The sequence below is a fragment of the Ictidomys tridecemlineatus genome, chromosome 2 (genome assembly GCF_052094955.1).
Source record: "Ictidomys tridecemlineatus isolate mIctTri1 chromosome 2, mIctTri1.hap1, whole genome shotgun sequence".
NCBI classification, from domain to species: Eukaryota; Metazoa; Chordata; class Mammalia; order Rodentia; family Sciuridae; genus Ictidomys; species Ictidomys tridecemlineatus.
The window spans coordinates 113,121,956-113,138,694 of NC_135478.1; the positions used below are offsets into that span (position 1 = coordinate 113,121,956).

At 42.2% G+C, this 16,739-nt stretch overlaps 2 protein-coding genes across 6 annotated transcripts in view; one reads left to right on the top strand and one right to left on the bottom strand.

Moving 5' to 3' along the window:
* Osbp2 (oxysterol binding protein 2) overlaps window positions 1-16,739 on the bottom strand; it is a 181,096-nt gene that overhangs the window by 106,152 nt on the left and 58,205 nt on the right. The gene's annotated exons all lie outside the window — the stretch shown is intronic.
* Window positions 4,616-16,739, top strand: part of LOC144375302 (uncharacterized) — a 59,625-nt gene continuing 47,501 nt past the window's right edge. The window contains exons 1-3 of one of the 2 annotated variants that reach the window (XM_078039602.1): window positions 4,616-4,971; window positions 8,633-8,744; window positions 12,593-12,662. In XM_078039602.1, coding sequence (XP_077895728.1) covers window positions 8,719-8,744; window positions 12,593-12,662 — 96 coding nt within the window. In that variant the 5' untranslated portion in view covers window positions 4,616-4,971; window positions 8,633-8,718. The remainder of the gene's footprint in view (window positions 4,972-8,632; window positions 8,745-12,592; window positions 12,663-16,739) is intronic. The other variant, XR_013434986.1, reaches the window with a different exon arrangement.

The following is a 16,739-nucleotide window of genomic DNA, read 5'->3' on the forward strand; positions in this document are numbered from 1 at the left end:
CTCTAGTCTGCCCCTGTTGGCTAAATCTTTGCAGAAGAGGCATTTTCCTGACAGTATTCAATTTATGAGCACACAGCTTAGCTTCTCGAGGTGCTTTCAAGTAGAAGGATACCAGAGCAATAGCTAATAAAAATCCAACACACATGCTTTATTTCCCTCTCTCTGAGGTTCAGTGTAATAAAATGGCTGCTGTTCTAAGGGCACAAGAGTAGCACCTGGGCTCAGGGAAGCTGCATTAATGTGATATTACAGCATGGAGAGAAGTGAGGCTGGCTTTTGAGACAAGCTCTCTCCTATTCCTGGATGTTCTCCAAATAAAGAAAATGCCAATTTATATCTACTTGGGATCACCCTTTAGAAGAGTCTGTTAGATGTCTATAGTACCTATTTGTGCCAAGTGCCATGCTTCACGGTGGAAATAGAGCATGAGTAGAAGATGGAGTTGGTCCTCAAAGGACCCACAAACCAGCTCTTGAAATTCTGGATTACTGTTATGGTTAGGATATGAGGAGTTTCCCAAAAGCTCCTGTGTTAATGAAAGAGGTAAAGTGATTAGATTATGAGAGTTATAACCTGATCAGTGGGTTAATCCATTTGATGTATTAATAATTTTAAAAGACCACTGTACTGGGTGATAACTATAGGCAGGTAGGGTGCAGCTGAAGCAAATAGTTCACTGGGGGTGTGCCTTAGAGATTGCATAATTTGTCCCTGACTTCTCCATTCCCTTTGCTTCCTGGCTGCCATGAGCTAAGCAGCTGTCCTCTACCATGCCCTTCTGCCATGATGTTCTGCCTCGTCTCACGCCCGTAGCAATGAGCTCAAAATAAACTTGTCCTCCTTTAAGTTGTTCTATCTGGTATTTTGGTTACAGGAACAAAAACCTAACTAACACCCTAATCTCAGGGGAAACAGGATTACCTTACTTACTCATTTTAGGCATATTTATGTGTCCTTGAGCAACATCCACCTTAGGAACAAAGTAATCCAGACTTTGGAGATGGTACCAGACCTCAGAAATTACTATCTCCCAAGTTAACAAGTAAATTATAACTGCAACAGAGAACACTTGTAATGTGGCCTCTTAATCACTTCTTTAAAAGCCCCTTCTCAATGATGGGCAGAATCACAGCCTCTGGGATAGGAGTCCCCTGTGATTCTCCTTTGCTAGAAAAGCAATAAACCTCCTTTTTGCTTTTTCTCAAAGAAAAACACCAAAAACCTAACATGTTTTCACACCCCACTTATGAAGTATCATTATGAGCCCTTAATATATGAATGATTATTTATATTATACATATTATACTACTTGACATGCTTTATGCATATTTCCTAACATACATGAAAATTAAAATTTAAAAAAACAAAATGTTTGAATGGAACTAATATTTTCTAATAAAACTTCTAACCGTTTCTCATACTATAGTAGCTATCTTGCACCCTCCTGGGAGACAATGATACCCATTTTTTATACAACTGGGCAATAGGACAATGAAATGGATTCACAATCCTTTTTACACCCTTTACCAAACATGGTTTTTCATAGGAAGGTATTACAGAGAGTGAGGCAGCTATAAGCCTGGACATGGTGTGTGTGGGGGTGTGTGTGTTATATTTATAATAGGCCCTCAAGTGTTTAACTGTACAACAGCAGGAAAAGAAAACTGGAGCCAAGCTCTTGACAGAGCCTGGAAGAAGTATTAAAAATGACAACAAAGATTGCAGAGTGGCCTGGAATGCCAATGCCCTATAGCCCAGGGAGAGGAGAGAACTTAGCAATGAGTTGTTATATTGTGAAGGGTGTGTGTGTTTGTGTGTGCTTGTGTGTGTGTGTGTGTGTGTGTGTGTGTGTGTGGTGTGAGCAGGGCCCCAAGGAACAGCAATGGCGGGGATCATGGTAATGTTTCATTTCCTCTTTTAAAATTCCTTTAATGTCTCTGTAACATTTTTAATAGCATAAGGCATCAAGTTTAAGTGAATAATAGTGGATAATTTTTCTCATCTGTTTCCTCTTCCTCCCTCTCCTCCAAAAGATAGAGTATCAATTTCCTCCCACCAGCTTCCAGAGCTTCCAGATAGAAGAAAGCATCTGTGAACCAGCCCAACTCCACTAACAGGGCTTTCTGTCTTGCCACTTACCCAGGCTGCTGCCAAAACTCTTTCTGACAGCCCCATGCTCTCACTGGGGAGAAGGGCTGCATGGGCTGTCACTTATGGGTGCTATGGCATTTTTCTCCAGTATCTGATTATCAATTGATAATCTTAAGCTGTGGCCACATCTGGGAGACCCAAAGCCCTGAATCACCTGGCCTTTCTGTGCAAATGGAAGAGCAGTGGTACTTACACACAAGCTATGGGAAAGGATGAACATGTGAATATTCCCAGGGAGGACCTTCCCTTAACCAACCTGTGCATTTTTTGTTAAGGAAAGTAGAAGCTGGGATACAGGATAATTTGGCAACCTTAATATAGGATAATTTGGCAACAATATCCAAATGTGAAGCACCCATTTGACCCAGTGATCCCTTTTCTAGGAATATTCCCCTAGGAAATAATCACACCATGGGGCGGGAAGGAATGTGGACACAGACATGCTTGTCCCAGTGCTTTTTTGACAATAGGAAACACTATAAACAACATGATTGCTTCAAAACCTTTTAATTATACCATATCTATTTAATGAAATATTATGTACCTTATAATCAGGTATTTGAATAGTTTAATAATGATATTAAAGAATTGGATTTGAGGTGTGACAGTGATTTTGAATTTACACTTTCAAGAGCCATTGTGTTTTTAGACAAACATAAGTAAAATATTTGCAGGTGGGCTTTGCTTTAAAATAATGAAAAATAATGAAAAGCAGATTACTGGTTGCCAAGGGCCAAGGGAAAGGGGCAGAGTAACTGCCTTATAGGTATGGGGTTTCCTTTGGGGTGATGAAAATATTTTGGAACTAGGTAAAGGTAATGGTTGCACAAATCCTGAGGTTATGTTAAATGTGACTAATGCTGAATTTAATGTTGTATGTATTTACCATAATAAAAAAAATTAGACAGGGAAATAAGAGACTGCAATGAAATAAGATGGACCATAAACTGATAATTGTCAAAAGGCAAGTGATGGAAACATAGACAATATATGGGAGTGTATATTCATGTGTACTTAGACATAGAGATATGTTAGAAAATTTCTGTAATAAAAATTTATAAAAAGTGATGGTACAGATATATATTACTTGGTAAACAATGTCTACAATGTTTTGTTGAATTTATTAAGTTAGAAAACTGAATACTGGGGATTTTCCCCACTGCTGTGAAATTATATACCAATCTCTAAATGAAGATACATACATAAAGGTCTATCTGGAATGCTGTTCCATAAAGATTCAACAGTGATCACTGCTGAGTTAGTAGATATTTATTATCTTTCAGTACAGTCTATTTTTCTTTTTCCATTGAGTCTATTTACTTTGTAAAAAAACCCACTAAAACAGTTTTCTTGAAAGGCAGAGATGTTTAGAGACATACCCCTATTGCCTCTAGCATTCTAAATGAATAATGGACATTCCTAATAGGAACTAGCTGAGTTCCTGGGCACTTACTCCAATGATAATACTCTCTATGATGGCTGTCATCCCACAGGGGAGCCTCCTCAGTGTGTAGGGGTAATAATAGCTGTGAGAGAATCCCAGGGGTTCTTGCCATTTCCCTTCTGCAGAAAAGGAACCCCAGAAAGGCAAAGGCAACCACAGATGTCATTTGGCTGAAGAGAGGAAAAGCCAGACCTCATAGTGGCCTTGAAGCCAGGCCTAACCACTTACAGTTCACTCAGGGGAAGTGGGACTGCTGCTGGAATGGCTGGACTCCAGGCCCTAAAGGTGACACTTTGGGCTGAACTCAACAAAATATCTCTGAACAGGGCTCCTCTGTGAACACATAGCCATTTCATTGGAGACAAGATACCCTACAGGCCAGCCTGGCCTCTCCCCTTTGAGTGCCTGACAGAGATGAGAAAAGATAGACTTATTTGTAGTCGCAGTTCTCCCATGGAAGAGATGTACCATGACTCAAGCAACTAATTAATATGAAAATCTCACTCTTCAAGAGAGGCTACCTCAGCTCTGAGCAGTTAATGTTTCCAACTGTCCTCCCAAGAAAAATGTAAGGTGGGTACTGGTGAAAGAGAAAAATCTACCATTTGCTCAGCCACTCTAACCAACCACTCAAAATTTTCCCTTTGGAATCCCAGTTTCTGATGTCCATGTGAATAAGTCATAATGGACTCCATCTCCACTCTATGGAGGACAGTGCCTGAGACCAGAAGAGCCACAAACTCCTGCCTGGGTAGCCAGAACACAGCCTGCTCAAAGGCAGTTCTCCTTCGGTATGACTCCCCAGACTTGTGACTGCCTGCCAGCCCAACTTTATTCTTCTCTGCTCTGACCTAGACTAAAGCAGTGTACAGACAGGTAGCATTATGCACACCAAACATCAGACTGGCTGGAATGTTCCTCCTTGTGTCTAGGTACTAAGGATCCATGCATGGGCACAGCCTTGGTTCTTTCCTTGGAGGAGAACTGACTTCAGCATGTGATGGATCCTGGAGAGCAGTATGTGTTCAACAGGACCAAGTGCAAACCCAGGAGCTTCCCTCACAGGCTGCCTGTGGTGTATGTGGGTGCTATGGTTTGAATGTTCCCACCAAAAACTTGTGTTGAATCCCCATTATGAAGTATTAAGAAGGTAGAAATTTAAGAGGACTGTGGCATTCAAAGGTGGGACTTTTGAGAATTAATTAAGGTTAAATGAGGCCATCAGGATTAGGAACTAATCCAATGGCACCACAGCTTTATAAGAAAAGGAGAAAAGACCTGAGCTAGGACATCTGTTTTGCCGTGTGATGCCCTGAGCTGCTTTGGGACCTCAGCACATTCAGATGCAGATATTGAACTTTCCAGCCTTCAAAACTGTGAGTATAATAAAACTTTATTCTTGACTTTTGAAACCTTGAATCTTGAATTAGTATGTCATACTCAGAGCAACAGAATGTGGACTAAGACAAGGAAGGGGAGAAGGTTGGGAAGATCATGAAAATTTCGAGGCCCTGCCCCTTGCCCTAATGTGGGGAGCCACTCTGAATGATTCATGCCTTTCATCCTAAATCGAGAGGCTTTGACCCATCACTACATTTTGTAGTGACCTGGACATTGTCCCGGTTCAGGAATTTGAGGGTATGTCTTCAGATGTAGGCGTGTCACCCATGGGATTGAGCTATACTCACCTATTCCTTTGTAATACTACCCCTTTGCCCTGTTTGGGATAGAATGTTTCATGGAAACTCCCTTTGTGTGTCCCCTTCTCTTGCTCTGCCTTTGGGTGTGGCCTTCCCAGATGTCAATCAACCTGCTGTCAGCAGACAACAGGAAGCTAGATTCAACCTTCTGAAACCTGACCCCTTACCTCATTTTAATGGCTTCTACTCAAAGGGTTCAGCATATGCTCGCTTTCTCTTTTTCCATGGACCCCTAAGGTCAGGGAACCGTAACAGGATCCCAAAGAGAAAGGTACCTCTGTCTCTCGAGTGATTATTTCGTGCAGCCCAGTTCACCTGGAGTGACCCTGAGTATTTTAGTCACATGGAATGCGACAACCTGAGTCCTTATCACTCTTGGCTACTACCACCAAACCCAATCTCAGGAAAGTGTTGGACCAACCAGCATTTTGCTGTGGGACCCACTTTTCAAACATATCTCCTTTACCAGACACCATCAGACATGCAGAAAGGGACACTACCTAGGCTGACAAAGGGAAAAGGCCAAGCATGAGGCCCACCATCAACACCCAGTAGCAGGGAGCCCCTCCAGAGGAGGACAGCAACTTCCACCAGCTGATTCTCTGGACTTCCAGGGCTACTGTCCCTGGGTTGGCCACATGTGAACATGGGCAGCTGTTGTGCTGGGCTTACAAAGTCCTTACTCAAAGTTCTGCCTGTGAGTAGCCTCTGGAAGCTTCTAAGCATTCTGCCCCTGCCTCTAGGAAACATCTTGTTCTCCAAGATGCTCTTCCACAAGAGTGGTTCTGTGGTTGTTGCAGCCAGCCTTGTCTCCTTCCAAATCTGGGTCTGAGCTCACCATGGTTCCCTGGCTGGGTTGAGCATGGGCAAGGGGCACATAGCCCATACAGTCATTGTCTGCCCTCTTTTTCTCTTTCCTGCTCCAGCTCCTAGGAGTGGCCACAAGAGACCACTGGACAAAGGCTGTGGGTGGTCAGGGAAGGCTCCTTGGAAGAGGATACATTTTAGAGAAGAGGAGGCAGGATTTACTATTTTCCTCATAAACACACTCAGGTAGCCCCCCTCAGGCACAACTCTATCCCAGTCTGGCCTTGTCTGATCAGACCAGGGCTGGGTAACTACTCAAAGCTGTGCTGGATCCTGTCACCCAAGATTTTGGAAATGGGGTACAGAGACAGCCAAAAAGGCTGGGCATAGCCAGAGTAGTTCAGGCTCACTTACAGAACAAAGTTATAAAGGAAAAAAGAAGCAAGTCTTCAAGGACACAGTAGGGATCCTGGGAGAACCAGATATGGGAGGGAGAGTCAGAGAGAACAGCCACCCATATAACCATTCTTGAACCCTGAGCATAAACTCTGCTTGTACTTAAGCCAATTGGAGTATTTATTTCCTGCCACCAACTGACCATGGTAAGAAAATTACAAAATATTAATTTAAAAAGAAATTAGTAAATATCCCTTTATGAAGGTGTTTCCAGTGTAGCTAGGAGATATCCCTCATGCATGAGGCCATCACACATCAATAGATATATCATCAACTAAGAACTCCAGCTGAAGAGCCAGGGATAGTGGTGATACATAATGGCATTTGTAAGCTGCTCCACATGGTTCCCTCTCACCTAGTCTTGTTTTGTATTATATTATTATTATTATTATTATTATTCCTCATACCCATCTCATGATACAGACATTATTCTTCATTTTGACAGAGAAGTTGAGGCTTAGAGAGGTGGAGCCTTGTCCAAGGTCTCCTAGAGACTCCCAGGCAAAGTTAGGATCCTAAATTTTGCACCCATTTAAGCCACATGTGTTCATACTATCAGGCAACTGACAATCAGTACCCCATCTTCTAGTTATTATAGCCCAGAACACTTTGCCATCTCCTTTCAAGGTTTATCTCCAATCAAAGCTTATACTGGCAAAGCAAAGTACAGAAAGTAGCCAGGAAAATGTAACAGTCTTGCTTGCCTCCAGCTTAGACCCTATGCCCCTCTGCTTGGACACAGTGATGCAGTGAGCCAAAGGCATCATCTGCGTCAGAGCCTGTGCTCATGCTCACATGTTCACATGTAGGTTAACATTTAGATGGCAACAACACAAGAGCCTTTTCAATCCGATGATTATAAAGGAGAGTGCTATTATGCCTCTAAGTTACAAAGGAAGCAATTAGTAATCAAGGTAATTGCCCTGGCAGGAAAATGATGCTTAATCTACCATAATGGTAAGAAGGTAACAAATATAGGCAATGACTTTTGTTATTCTCTGACCTCTTCATAAGAACATAGCCACCTCCTAATTAAAAAAAAAAAAAACATGTTTCACAATGACTCTTTTTTTCCTACTGAAATAAGGGAGCTAACCCTGGGTTGGCTCTTGAATCTGGCTGGCAGACCAAGGTTCTATGAGGAAGGGCCAGGTCAGAACAAATGCTGCCTGTCATCCTCACTGTGAAAATCCAACTCAGTTTCTTTGAGAATTGAACATCAGTCTCCTCTGAATTTCTGCACATCCATTCAAGCTCACTGGTGACCCATTTACCTTGAGCCTCTTTCATCCAGCACTGATTTATATGGGTCCCTTGGGGGTAAGCTGCAGCCATCTGTATGGGTCACAGGGTCACAGCTAAATCCAAACTGTGTGCACTTCCTACAGGACAAAATAGCCTCACTTTTCTAGGCTACTTTCTGGTGGCTCTTCCCTTTGCTAATGTGGATGCCTGAGAGCTACTATTCCTGTGTCCTTGTCAGCATCTCCTCCCACTCAGACCCCCTCCCTTTCCAAGTAGGGCCCCACCAAAGCCAAGTCCTACTTGTCTGGGAAGGGCCAGGTGCTTTTCCCAGGTGAGGGCTGTTAACTTCCTCTTCAGTGTCATGAGACTCCACACAGTCCATCTTCTTTTCTGGAAGAGTGTGTATGTATCCCCTACATTCCCTTTTCTACTTCCCTCACACTCTCTAGGACACAGGGAGAGAACTGGCTCTTTTAACTCAACTTCCTTCTAATCCAGTGTTAATTTTGTAGCTATGAGTATAGTACTTTTGTTATATTTTTTCTTTTTTAAAAAAGGAATACTTATCCTTTAAAAACACATCCAGAAATATGGATAAATAGAATGATCTGAGGTCTGCAACTGGCTTCAAAATGATACAGGGTTAAGGAAGAAGGGAGAGGCTTAGATAAGGCTGGCTGTGAATTTATTAACTGTGGCATCTGAGTAAAATGTATATGTGGGTCCTGAGACTCTTCTGTTTACACTTCAGTTTACATCTTAAATTTTCCATAACAACAACTACAACAAAAATTTTTGTTTTGTTTTTTGTTTTTAAATTCCATCCCAGGTGTTTTGCAGCATCCTTTCACTGACTGGTCTACCAAGCCTTACCTGCATCTCTTTCAAATAACATGTTTACTGAGTGACAACTGCATGGAAGATGCTGCTAAAGCCACAAAGTAAGAGTCATCTAGCCCTTCCCTGCAGAGTTCTGTCCTCTATTTTGACAAAATCCCTTAAATTTTCACTTATCAAACTGGACACTGGTTATTCTCTCTCCAAAAACCAGGATGGGCAGTCAGGGACCCCCCCTCCCTCCTCCTTGGCCATATGGAATGGCCTGTCCTGGCATCATGGATAGGAAGCATTAGCTCCATTGTTCCTCCCTCAGCCTTACTGGATAATATGGTCCAGGCATGAGTAGGTCACAGATAAGTTTGAGAGGAAGACAGGTTGACCTATTGGCATGTTGGGGGGTTGGTAAAAACTCTATGAACTTTGCTAAATTAGTTTATTTTTTTCAAAAAGTTGTGTGACATTCTCTGGAAAGTCTGAATTCACAGCTGTGATGGGGAGGGGACTACCCACCTGTAGCTATTGACCCATCAAATGAGCAATGGCTGCTCTTCAAGATACCATTCTATGTTCATTTGGGGACTACCACATAAACAGAAGCCAATCCTTTCAGTGTGTGGTGAGTGCCCTTCATGACTATTGGTTTCAATAACCATTAATTCAAGGCAGGTCGAGGTGGTGCATGCCTATAATCCCAGCAGCTTGGAGGGGGAGGCAGGAGGATCACCAGTTCAAAGCCAGCCTCAGCAATTTAGCAAGGCTTACTAAAAAGCTCAGCGAGACCCTATTTCTAATAAAATACAAAATAGGGCTGGGGGTGTGGCCTAGTGGTCGAGTGCCCCTGAGTTCAATCCCTGGTACCCATTCCGCCCCCCCAAAAAAAACCCATTAATTCAAACCTGTGTTTGCACTCTTGGTTCAGGAGAGCACCTTGAAAAGGAAGTTTCAGCAGAGTAATGAATAACAAAAGACATAATCCCACACACTTCTCTCTCTCTCTCTCTCTCTCTCTCTCTCTCTCTCTCTCTCTCTCTCCCTCCCTCTCTCTCTTTCTCTCTCTCCTTTTTTTTTTGTACTAAGGATTGAACCCAGGGGTGCTGTTCTACCACTGAGCTGTACCTCCAGCCCTAAGTTGACCAAGCTGACCTCAAATTTGTGACCTTCTTATCTCAGCCTTCTGAGTAGCTAGGATTACAGGTGTACCCCACCACATCTGGCTACAATCCCTTCTTTTAGAGAGAGAGAGAGAGAGAGAGAGAGAGAGAGAGAGAGAGAGAGAGAGAGGCAGGCTGTACCTAGATCAGAAGACCAGATTCAAGAACTTGAGCACAAACATTCTCAATGAACAATACAGACCTACATCACCCTTCTGTCTCCTTGGATCCAGCACAATAATTTAATACATGGAAGTAAAGCAGAATCAAACCCCATTCCATGGAAAACATGGAATTTGGAAATTGGGGAAGCAAGTGAGTATAAATAATCAATTGAACCAACTGTTTCTCAAAGTGAGATCCATGAGGGACTGGTGTGAGCTCTACAATGAATGTTTATATATATATATATGGGGATTCCTGGGTTAGGAATAAAGCTCAGTGATAGGGTACTTGCCTAACATGCACAAGGCTCTGGGGTAGAACCCCAACACCACAAAAACAAACAACAATGAAAAACAAAACAAAACAGGGGTTCCTGAATACCATTTTACCATCAGATTAGTGGTTCTCCCCTGAGAATTTACAACATTAATGTGCACCAGGGCTTCCTACCCACCAAAGTCAGAAGTTATTCAGGATTTTTTGGTTATTTGTTTAACCCATGACAATAAATGTTTTTATTGATTTAATGAGTTCACAAAAGACCTCTTTTATTCTGACCAGCTAAGAGGGCAGTGTTTGGAGGGCTAATAACTTGACTGTGGCTACATTTCCCATGATCCCAAGAAAAAAAGCACACTTCTCCCAACCCTACTTCTTAGGGAAGGAAGAAGGAGACAGTGGCCACAGAAGAGCCCACTACAGGTGGGTACCTGCTAGCATTCTCCAAATACTGAGAAATGACTTACCCAGTAAGAAACATTGGGTTTCAGGAAGCCATTCCTTCAAATGGGAAGACAGGACTTTTGAATGGTCCAAGGCCACTTGGCATCCTCAGGCACGCAGATGGAAGGAATCCTGCGAGCTGTTCACAGAGCCAGAACAATTCTACACTCAGGGGAATTACCTTCACCCCTGAAATGACCATGGCCAACAAGGACAGAAGAAAAGTCTTGAGTCTTATCTTTTAGAGAATTTTCATTTTGGGGGGATGGCAGGCTGCCCAGATATTCTTTAGGTTTAACCCCCCAAGGGCCACCAGCCGCCCAAGCTCCCTTCACCTCTGCTCAGATACCTAACTTGGTTGTTTTTTGGCTAGAATCTGGGCCGCCTGGGAGAGCTCTAGAAGCTGGGCTGTGATATCAGAATAGGGATATAACATCAATGTAGGGGTAGACCAGCCTGAGAGAGAAGTCCCTGAGTAACTGGATTAGATGCCCTGGAAGTGAAGGTCCAAGACAGAGAGATGGCCAGGTCTGTATCCATTTCTTAGTCTCCCAGAGCTTCTGTGGAGATGAACTGAAGATCAGAAAATGATGCACAAACACTGAGCAGTATGCTGTATGTTGCAAGCCAGCCAAACTGGCGCTTCCCTAGATGTTCACTTAGAAGCAAAGTAAATTAAGAAGCCATCTTCTAGCGCCCCCCTGTGTCGAATGAAAGGATATTCTTTTCTCACTAGGAGCTTTTTCTGTGAACAGGATGTATGGAAGGACTAGAGTAGACCAGATATCAAAGTCCTCCAGGATAGAGTTAAATATAGGTAGATAAAATGCAGGATGTCCATTACATTTGAACTTCAGATACACAAAAAATAAATTTTATTATAAGACTATCCCACTTGGAACACGTTTATATTAAAACACTGTTTCTTCTGTTCTCAAGTTCAAATTAAACTGATTGACTTGCATTTTTATTTTCCTTAGTAAAATAATATAGATGCTTGACAACATTTAGTATTATCACTATTTTTAAGTTCGAATATGTATATAGTGATGTCTCATGGTGACCTTACTTTGCATTTCCCAAATAGCTAATAATATCTCAACACCTTTTCATGTTTTTTTGCTTATTTTACAGATTGTTTTATTTTAATTGTTTTTTTAAAGAAAGATGGATGGAAGGAATGTCTTTTTTTAATATTTATTTATTTATTTATTTTAGTTTTTGGCAGACACAATATGTTTGTTTGTATGTGGTGCTGAGGATCGAACCCGGGCCGCACGCATGCCAGGCGAGCACGCTACCGCTTGAGCCACATCCCCAGCCCTAAAATTGTTTTAAACTGGTGCATTTTTCCAGTTCTCTATATAGACTATATACTAGTCTTTTATCAGATTATGTGGCTTATAAATATTTTCTCCCAGTCTGTAGTTTATCTCTTTAATAGGGACTTTAGCAGCGTAAAAGTTTTTTTTTTCTTTTATGGAGATTTTCATATTATATCTAGGAACTCTTCACCTAGCCATAGATCCCAAAGATGTTTTATATTTAAAAATTTTTATCACTTAAATACATGATCCACTTTAAATTAACTTTTATGTACTGTGTAGTGGTTAGGTTGAAGCCCCTTCCCCTATGAATGTTGAATTACTCTAGCACTGTATGTTAATTGAATTGCTTTTATACTTTTGTTAAAAGTCAACTGGAATGAAACTAAACTCAAAGTGGATCAAGGACCTGGGAATTAGACCAGAGACCCTATAATAGAAGAATCTTTTTTTTATATATATAATGAGATTATCTCCTTTATTTTTTATTTTTTTTATTTTTTTAAAGTGATGAAGAGAGTTTTTTGAGTGAGTGAGAGAGAGAGAGAGAGATTTTATTTATTTATTTATTTATTTATTTTTCAGTTCTCGGCAGACACAACATCTTTCTTTGTATGTGGTGCTGAGGATTGAACCCAGGCCGCACACATGCCAGGTGAGCGCGATACCACTTGAGCCACATCCCCAGCCCAAAAGAATCTTCATCACTGGGATTAGGCCCCAACTTCCTTAACAAGACTCCTGAAGCGCAAGAAATAAAATCAAGAATCAATATGAAAGGGTAAAGTTTCTAAGCTGCAAAGCCTGAGTTAAAAAGTAAAGGACTAGGTATTGTAAAGTTTCTGAACTGCACACAGAACCTGAAATTCCTGAGGCAGTTAAGACAATGCCCGGTACTGACCACTTAGTTGTTTAATAACCCAGGACCCTGTGCAGTTTGGCACGTAGGCATTCAGGGCACAAACCAATCAGTTTGAATGTATCCCCTCCTTAGGAATGACCTATCACTTCAGCCTGACCTGTTCCCACCAATGAATGTGCTAATCATGTATGAGAGTTGTTGTTCAATTTTCCTGCGCCTCATGATGATTTGTTCTGATGTATGCAAAGCCCCCGCCCTCCCCAAAAAGTGTACTTAAGCACCGCGTAACCTTTGCTCTGGGCTCTGGGCTGCTCTCCCTTCTTGAGTGAGCACGGAGCCCCAGCATGCTGGATTCTCAATAAATCCCCTTTTGCTGATTGCATGAGCCAGTCTCTTGGTGGTCTCTTCCTCTGACGTTCGCTGGACCCTTACAAATAAACGGGATGGATTCAAACTAAAAAGTTTCTTCTCAGCAAAAGATTCAATCAATGAAGTGAAGAGAGAGCCTACATTTTGGAAGCAAATTTTTGCCACATGCATGTCAGATAGAGCACTAATCTCCAGGATATATAACGAATTCGAAAACTCAACACAAAAAAAACAAACAACTCAATCAATAAATGGGCTAAGGAAATGAACAGACACTTCTGAGAAGAAATATAATCGATCAATAAATATATTAAAAAATGTCTCATGCTCCAGTAATCAGAAAAATGCAAATCAAAACTACTCTAAGATTTCATCTCAAGTCCAGTCAGAATGGCAGCACTGCTATTAAGAATACAAACAAGAGAATACAGTAAGATGGTGGAGTAGAGGAGAACTCGTTACTGGCAAGACTCTGAGTGAGTGGTCAGACACTCCGCCTCATAGGAGCCCCGATCCACAAATTTAAGCTTCATGGACCCTGTGATAGGATTTTAAACAGCGGTTGGTTACAAACGCAGTCCAGAACGCAAGAAAATTCGAGTTGCTCCGGGCGTGGAACCCGGCCAGCAGCGCAGCACCCAGAAACCTGCTGTAGAGGGGCAGAGCTGAGCGCCACAGAGTTCTGGCAGCTTACAGACACAGAGTTTCAGATCCTTTGGAAATAGAGTGCACCAGACTGTGACCCGCCACTCCCCAGGGCACCAGACTGAAGACTGAAGTCTGGACTTAGTGGATAAACAGCCCAGTTCCCTCCTCCCACTGGACACCCCGGTGCAGAAACGGGTGGTCACCATCTTGGAAAATCTACCTCATCAGCTCTGGGCAGTTGTAACAGCATCGAGATTGGCGTTGGAACAGGTGTGTGAGTCCCAGCCACCCCTCTACCCAGCTGTGATAACTCAAAAACTTTCTCGCCAGCTCTCAGTGGGCGTGAATATCAGAGCTGAGTGAAACTGAACCAGTGCCTGATCTCCAACTCCCCCTCCCCTCAGCTATGATAACCCAAAACCTTTCTCACCAGCTCTCGGTGGGCGTGGCTATCAGAGGGAATAGACAGAACAGGTTGCCGGTCTCTAACTCCCCCTCTCCACAGCTCTGATGACTTGGAGACTACCCAACACAGAGGTAGCGCTCAGTTGATCAGGAGTGCTGGGCGGCCAGGGTGTCGCAAGCCCAGAGTGAACCCAGGGCTGTGGAGAAGAGTCCCAGTAATTGGGACCTGGTGGGCAGGAGAAGTGAGGGAGACAGAGACCCAGAGCAACCCAAAGAGACCGGGATTGGAAAGGCACCTGGCAGGGGAGGGAGAGCCGACGGCAGTGACTCAACCTGGAATGCACAATGCCACCTACTGGAAGAGAAGAAAATAGAATTCTAAGAGTGCATTTTTTCTTTCTTTTTCCCTCTTTTCTTTTTTCTTCTTATCTTTTTCTTCTCTCCTTTCCTCTCTCTTTTTTCATTCCTTTTTATCCGTCTCTTCCCCCATTTTTTCTTTCTTTCTTCTTTTCTTTTTACTTCTCTTCTTCCTTCTCTTTTTTTCCATTTTTATTTTTTTTAATTTTTTCTTTATTGGTTGTTCAAAACATTACAAAGCTCTTGACATATCATCTTTCATACATTTGATTCAAGTGAGTTATGAACTCCCATTTTTACCCCAAATACAAATTGCAGACTCACATCAGTTACACATTCACAATTTTTACATAATGCCATATTAGTGACTGTTGTATTCTGCTACCTTTCTCCTATCCCCTACTATCCCCCCTCCCCTCCCCTCCCATCTTCCCTCTCTACCTCATCTGCTGTTGTTCAATTCTCTCCCTTGTTCCCCCCTCACACTTTCCCCTCACAACCTCTTATATGTAATTTTGTGTTACATTGAGGGTCTCCTACCATTTCCATATGCTTTCCCTTCTCTCTCCCTTTCTCTCCCCCGACTCGTCTCTGTTTAATGTTAATCTTTTCCTCATGCTCTTCCTCCCTGTTCTGTTCTTAGTTGCTCTCTTTATTTATTTATTTATTTTTTTAAAGAGAGAGAGAGGGGAGAGAGAGAGAGAGAGAATTTTTAATATTTATTTTTTAGTTTTTTAGTTCTCGGCGGACACAACATCTTTGTTGGTATGTGGTGCTGGGGATCGAACCCGGGCCACACGCATGCCAGGCGAGTGCGCTACCGCTTGAGCCACATCCCCAGCCCCTTAGTTGCTCTCTTTATATCAAAGAAGACATTTAGCATTTGTTTTTTAAGGATTGGCTAGCTTCGCTTAGCATAATCTGTTCTAATGCCATCCATTTCCCTGCAAATTCTATGATTTTGTCATTTTTTAGTGCTGTGTAATACTCCATTGTGTATAGATGCCACATTTTTTTATCCATTCATCTATTGAAGGGCATCTAGGTTGGTTCCACAGTCTAGGTATTGTGAATTGTGCCGCTATTATCTTTGATGTGGCAGTATCCCTATAGTATGCTCTTTTAAGATCCTCAGGGAATAGTCCGAGAAGGGCAATAGCTGGGTAATATGGTGGATCCATTCCCAGCTTTCCCAGGAATCTCCATACTGCTTTCCAAATTGGCCTCACCAATTTGCAGTCCCACCAGCAGTGTACAAGTGTACCCTTTTCCCCACATCCTCGCCAACACTTATTGTTGTTTGACTTCATAATGGCTGCCACTCTTACTGGAGTGAGATGGTATCTTAGGGTGGTTTTAATTTGCATTTCTCTGACTGCTAGAGATGGTGAGCATTTTTTCATGTACTTGTTGATTGATTGTATGTCCTCCTCTGTGAAGTGTCTGTTCAGGTCCTTGGCCCATTTGTTGATTGGGTTATTTGTTATCTTATTGTTTAATTTTTTGAGTTTTTTGTATATTCTGGATATTAGGGCTCTATCTGAAGTGTGAGGGGTAAAAATTTGTTCCCAGGATGTAGGCTCTCTATTTACCTCTCTTATTGTTTCTCTTGCTGAGGAAAAACTTTTTAGTTTAAGTAAGTCCCATTTGTTTATTCTTGCTATTGACTCTTGTGCTATAGGTGTCCTATTAAGGAATTTGGAGCCCAACCCCACAGTATGTAGATCGTAGCCAACTTTTTCTTCTATCAGACACAGTGTCTCTGATTTGATATCTAGCTCCTTGATCCATTTTGAGTTAACTTTTGTGCATGGCAAGAGAAAGGGATTCAGTTTCATTTTTTTTGCATATGGATTTCCAATTTTCCCAGCACCATTTGTTGAAGATGCTATCCTTCCTCCATTGTATGCTTTTAGCTGCTTTATCAAATATAAGAAAGTTGTACTTTTGTGGATTGGTTTCTGTGTCCTCTATTCTGTACCATTGGTCCACCTGCTTGTTTTGGTACCAGTACCATGCTGTTTTTGTTACTATTGCTTTGTAGTACAGTTTGAACTCTGGTATCGCTATACCTCCAGATTCACACTTCCT